At 40.5% G+C, this 6,431-nt stretch overlaps 1 protein-coding gene across 1 annotated transcript in view; it reads left to right on the forward strand.

Annotated features, from left to right (window-relative positions):
- The first annotated feature begins 40 nt into the window (after positions 1-40).
- Positions 41-6,431, forward strand: part of Boll (boule homolog, RNA binding protein) — a 63,799-nt gene continuing 57,408 nt past the window's right edge. Inside the window, exons 1-4 of the mRNA XM_012514113.2 lie at positions 41-211; positions 1,925-2,062; positions 4,135-4,226; positions 6,021-6,075. Coding sequence (XP_012369567.1) covers positions 41-211; positions 1,925-2,062; positions 4,135-4,226; positions 6,021-6,075 — 456 coding nt within the window. The remainder of the gene's footprint in view (positions 212-1,924; positions 2,063-4,134; positions 4,227-6,020; positions 6,076-6,431) is intronic.

The raw sequence follows: 6,431 nt of genomic DNA on the forward strand, positions 1-6,431 counted from the left end.
GCTCGGCGCGGGGCAGGTCCGCAGTAGCGGGGGACCCGCGATGGCCCTGGGCCGGGACCGCGGCGGAGTGCCAGGCGCCACGCACGCCTCCGTGCACCCAGTTCCCCGCCTTTGGAACCGGGACCCCGGAATCGTGAACTGCGGCTTCTCTGCACGTCAGAGGAAATACCTGTGCACGCCTCGAGAGCAGCAGTTGCCCCCAAGACCCCAGGCGAGGGGCCAGCAGGCCCGGCTCGAGCACACGGCTGAGGCAGCGGCAGCGGCGTGCTGGCTTCTCGGCCTCCTGCAGAGATGAGTTAGGGATTAGGGTGGTGCTTATTGAAATAAAAAGCTGTACTACCAAAATCGAGAGTTAATTTACATGTATTTCTTTCCCAGTCATTTATAATTACAGACTTCATTGTTTCTGCAGCACTTACTTAGTACGCTAAACTGTCTCGGGAGTCTTTAGTGTTCCCCGAAGAAAAATAATTAGCAAGTGTTTTAATAGGTTTCTCTGCAAAATTCTGTTCTCGTCTTTTTTTTTTTCCTGGTTGCACGTTAGAAGTCTGTTAGCATGCCATTTTAAAAAGGCTAAGAGGTCATCTGATGAAGAACTGTAAACGTACATACGTACTGAGCTCAGTTCTTTATATAAGGATTTGTATCTATGAGCTATAGATATGTAAGTTTTACAAGATCACTCGAGTCTCAAAATACCTAAGTACACTTAAAAATTTGACTTTCTGAAAATAGCAGAGTTGATTAAGTCTTTAGCCAAAGACTACCAGGAAGACGCCTGTAATTTGTGACCACTCAGTCAGAAAATGTTTTTTTCTAAAAAAAAAAAAAAAAAAAAAAAAAAAACCTCTTCTGGGAGGTAAGTGGTTTTTAGACAGGATTTCAGGAAGAAAGGCTTTGTTCTGGAATGCATGTTGTCACAAAATGGGAGTAGTTCTATGATTGTAGGTGTTAAGTACTTTTTAAAAATCAAGGATGAAGCTGTGATTGATGAAGAAGGAGCCGTTATTTATTTGAAAGGAAGGGAGATGTTTGGTTCTTCCAGGGCTTGGCCAGCACTTTTCTTTTTGCCCATGTGCAGACATGATGATACAGTGAGCTTGGATGTTGTGTTTTGTTCTGAGACAGTCTTGCTGTGTAGTCCAGACTGGCCTCGAGTTCTTGGTGTTCCTGCGGCCTCAACCTCTGGAGGGATGGGATTGCAGGCGTGCTCCACCATGCCTGGCTGTCTTGTTCTTATACTGACCTATCAGCCGTGGTGCGATCTTGTCTAACAAGAGAACATCGTAGCCTAGCTGTGCTCGCTGGCCAACGCCGGATAACACCCAGGTGGGCCTGGGCAGTTGTGCCGGGCCCACTCCCAGTTGTCTGGGACTGCCTTCTCTTTCTTTTCTTCATGAATTTAATACTTCCCTTAATAACTAAATATAATTAACTGTAATTACTGTAAGCATAGTTAAGTAGTACATTTAATAATCTAGCCAGCCAGAGAGCTCAGCAGACTAAAGCACCTGCTGAGGCAGACACAGAGACCGGAAGTTGATCCCAAGCATGCCTTGCAGGCCGTGCCTCCAGGGCACCAAGAGAAGGGACTGAGACTAGGTCTGGTGCCCCACGCCTGTAATCCCAGCACTTGAGAGGCTGAAAACAGGAGAATCACTTAGGAGCCCAGTCTGCATAGGGAGACCCTGTCGACCCTGTACTAAATAGAAAAAATTTATAGAAAAAATAATCGAAAAGCGTTCCTATGGTAGAGTCTGCGCTTCTTTATTTTCTGTTGTAACTAGAATCCTGATAATAGCATAATGAAGGTCAGGTCTATAATACCACACATTGCCTGAGTAATGCATCTTTTTGGTAAGCCATGTTTACAGCTTGTATTGAAACTCACATCCAGTGCTGAAAAGTTTACTTTATTTTACAGCAAACGTCAAATCAGACACAATCAGATTCTCCATCCCCGAATCCTGTGTCCCCCGTGCCTTTAAATAACCCAGCAAGTGCCCCGAGATATGGAACGGTGATACCCAATCGCATCTTTGTAGGAGGAATTGACTTTAAGGTACCTATTTATATATGCAACATAGAGCCATAGGATTTTTTTTTACAGTATCTTCCATTGGAAGGCATTTTTCAGGTTATTTGTGCAACTGCAGAAATATATAACATATTTGCATGTTGATAGGTTTTAGATTGTCTTATATGAAGAATCTGTATGTAGATGAAGTAACACAAGTATAATTGTTTCATTTCATATTCAGGGAGGTTGAAGCTCATTCACGTGCTGTAGGCTCCTAGCTACTTAGTGGCCGACTCAAAGTAGAATCCTGCTTTTGTGACTCGGTTCTGTATTGTTCGTGTCACCGTACCACACTAATTATACTTTACCTAAGCAATGGGTGGTTAAAATTTTCAAAGGAAGACTCAGAAAGAATCTACTGTCAGCCTTTGTCTGGGGTTCCTGAGCAACCCCCAAGATTTCAATCTTCCAAATAACTTTCTGTAATGGAATTTAGACTTTTATTTCCAAAAGAGCCTGACATTGTCAGAGTAGAGCATCTTGACAATAGCATGCTCTAAGTCGGGTAATTGGCCATTTTATTCTTGAATCACAGATGTGAGTTGATTGGCAGCACCCTAGATGGAAGGCGGTAAGCACCTACGAGAAAGTCGGGGTGAGTCTAAAGTCCAGCACCCAGGCTTCCAAGGGAAATATAGAAGGATTCCTAAGCTTTTGTATCCTGCATTAGAAATCATAGGGAGAGCTGTCTTTTTCACAGGAAAGATCCTTGTGCTGTTAGATGTGGTATTAATAGCTTATTGTTAACATAGAATCAATCTGTCACTATTTAGGTAGAATCACTTTTTTTCCTATTTAAAAAAAATCTTATACGTAGTGTGCTTGCCAAAATAATGTATGTTTCACTAAAAATTTATTTCCTACAAAATGTTTCATTTTTAAAAAGATTTTGTGTGCCTGTGGGCGGAAAAAAATGGCTGACAGAAGTATTCAGTATGAGCATTCTTGTTCAGAATTCAGACAACTTGGTATATATTTAAAATAAGCCGTCAGTAAACCTGACTTGATATGGCCAGGTTATTCTAAGTCACCAAAGCCTAGGTGTGACCTTTGGAGGCACTGTTAGTGTACAGCCAGAGCTGCGCTGTCAGGACCGTCTAGAGTTCCTTTCTGTGCCTCCATCCTCAAGGCCCTAGATAAATGCCAGCAAGGAAGCAGGTGGCTGTAGTAGCAAAGGTCTTAGCCTTTGGAAACTTCTTATTTCTGGAAGCCTGCAGACATCCCACTTAATCTTTAGTCATCTTGACTGCCCTTACTTGAACGAAAAAGTTGGAGCCACGAAATTGAGCTGACAGTTCTTCTACCAGAGAATATCTCTGATTGAAGTGTTTTTAAATCTCTAATAGCAATTCCTTCCCTTTTCTGTACATCGTACATAAGCCTAATTATGATTCTCATTTTTACTTTGAATATATCTGTATTTAAATGAAATCTCTATTGAATACAGATAAAAGTGTCTAGTAATTTTAAATCTGTAGTCAGCCCTTTTTTCTCACAAACTGAGCTCATACTTCAGGAAATGCATTGCTTTCGCTCACCCTGACTCTTCCTAGAGACCACCGGTATCAAGTGACGGAGGTGGGCCAACTCATTTAGTTCCGTTCTGTGCCTGTCCGTTCCCGAGCCACCAGGACTAACTGTAATGTGTGTTTACTATGGTAGCACTTAATCCAAAGTAGTTTTTTTAAAAACTGGTTAACTGTAGAGTAAGATTTTTTAAATAGTGAACCTTCTTTATAGCTTCAGAATATGGGAGCCATGGAGATAGCTCAGGGCATAAGCACCTGCCTGGCAAGGGCAAGGTTCTGAGTTCACTCCCTGGTACCAAAAAAAAAAGGAATATCTCATTCTACTTACATGTGTTTGGAGTATATATATAATAGTTTAACAATATAGCTAATACATAAAATATTGATTTTCATAACCTAGTAGTTTCATGCACTATTTTAATGAAAGACATTATTTAACCATATACTATTTATAACATTTTCTGTCTTTGAAACAATTATATTATTTCATATTTTATTTCTTAATTTTTTCTTTTATGCCATTAGACAAATGAAAATGATTTAAGAAAATTTTTTTCCCAGTATGGGTCTGTAAAAGAAGTGAAGATTGTCAGTGACAGAGCTGGAGTATCTAAAGGGTCAGTATCACTATAAACAGTAGAGAGAATTAGCAGTCGCGTGTTACTGGGCTGCGGGATGTTGTTGCTAATCTTCTGTTTCTTTTTTTGAGAGAATTTCATGCCCTCTTTTTTTTCCTTTTTACCTTTGGTCTCTGTGTGTGCATGTGTGTTTTTGGTGGAGTGCGAGGGAACACTGTAACATCCGTTAAGTTCTTAGGCATTTATTCTCGTGTGGACGGAGGTGGCCATTCCGTGTGAGGCAGCAAGTGTGTGATGCCGAGGGACACGTTGTGCTGGAGCCAAGGCATCAGGAGCTGAATGATCAGCACTTCAGGGCCTGTGTCCCTGCTTTAGACCACAGAGAGCCCGGGAGGGTCTGTCGGTTATGTCTCAAGGCCTGCTTAGGGGACTCATATGAGAACTATAGCTGAGAAGGGTTTTTGTCATCTCAAAGAGAATGAAAATTGAAAAAAAAAAAGTGATAAGATATCTGGAATTTATACAGCACTGTTGAAGTGGATTGCATTGTGCAGAAGCCAGTTCTCAGAGAGAGGAAAAAAATGCAATTTGCCTAGTGCATTCACCTAAGAAGTTACACTGCAGAAGAAGCTGGACAGCATCGTGGCTGTCAGTAAAAGGTGGTTTCTTTTAGTGAAGGAGAGATGTGACATACATAGTTACAGACATATGACGAGGAACCAGTAAGGTGGGTCGAAAACTGTAGTACTGAGAATAACAAGTGTGACAAATTGAAGAAATAGAACCCCACAGGGAGGTTAGACGTATGAAATACTTAACACAGACTTCCAAAAATATTAAGATGAATTGATACCACACTGGCTTGTTTGGTTAGGAGATTCTGAGTTAGTTTGGTGATGTCTACTCGTCAACACTGAAAAACACACTGAAACACGTATATCTGTACTGTATGCATTTTCCAGTGGGTGGTGCATGTGTTCTACCAAAGAGTTTAGGGTAAAAATAGCAGTGTTTAGGAAAAAAGATGAAAAGAACTTTCCTTTGCTAAAAAAGAAACTTTATATATGATATAATAATTACAAATTGAAAACATGTAAGTTAGGATTTTTAGCATTAGTCAAGAGTTTTAGTTTCCCAAATAGAAGTTGTGCTTTGATAGACTTCGTTTCTTTTTTTATACCTAGGTGGGTTTTTTGGATGTGGCGTATTTTTATATTTTGAACATGATATGAGGTGTACTTGAGGGCACCAATCATATATAAAAGGCAGACCTAAAATCAAGGTTGAATACATTTCTGGTTAATATTTGAAAAATGTACAGTTGATTGTGCTAAATAAATAAATATATGTACAGTCTTATCAATACAATAATTATAATATTGAAATTTTAATTTTCTAAAGTCCCTTTTTCTACTTTGATTACTATATGTAAGCCTATTATTTTAAAAGGACATAATTGTTCTGGATTTAAATTCATTATGTCCCAATTTTTAAGCCAAAACATAAATCTCTGATGCTTTTTGTCCTTCCATAAAGCTCAGGTTCCTTTTTCCTTTCAGTCCCTTTGGAAAGAGGTAACAGTGTTCAGCTGTGAATGATTCTTGCCACATCCATGTGCTTGTGTGGCGTAGAAAAAGGCTTCTACAGTGGCCTGTTCTTAACACAATTTGTAGAAGTTTTATTACAGAGGTACGGGTGTGTCTCAAAGGCAGAACATCTGCCAAAAATGCACACAGTCCTGGGTTTGATTCTCAGCAGCACGAAATTAAAAACTAGTATAACTGGTGAAATGTTCTAAGAAAATTATTAGTAATTAATAATGTATTTATTTAGGTATGGTTTCATCACTTTTGAGACACAAGAAGATGCACAAAAAATCTTACAAGAGGTAAGATCTTTTGGTGTATTTAATTTTATTTTGTATCTTTCTTTCAAATCAGTCCTATAAGGTGTTTAGAGTACAATGATTAGTTGCAAAAAAATAAACCTTGCATGCATCTTAGAATTGCCATTGGTGGAGACAACCCAGGCCGCGGGATCCTGAACAGACCCAGAGCGCAGGACCCGCGAGTGAGTGAGATGACCTGGGGTCCTCCAGATCCTGAATAGACCGAGAGCGCAGGCCCGGTGAGTGAGTGAGACGACCTGGGGTCCTCCGGATCCTGAACAGACCCAGAGCGCAGGCCCAGCACGGAACTCTTCAGCAGAACACCCTGTAAAGAGGCTAGAGGCAAGACCCACCCA

The sequence above is a fragment of the Octodon degus genome, unplaced genomic scaffold (genome assembly GCF_000260255.1).
Source record: "Octodon degus isolate 3935 unplaced genomic scaffold, OctDeg1.0 scaffold00025, whole genome shotgun sequence".
NCBI lineage: Eukaryota > Metazoa > Chordata > Mammalia > Rodentia > Octodontidae > Octodon > Octodon degus.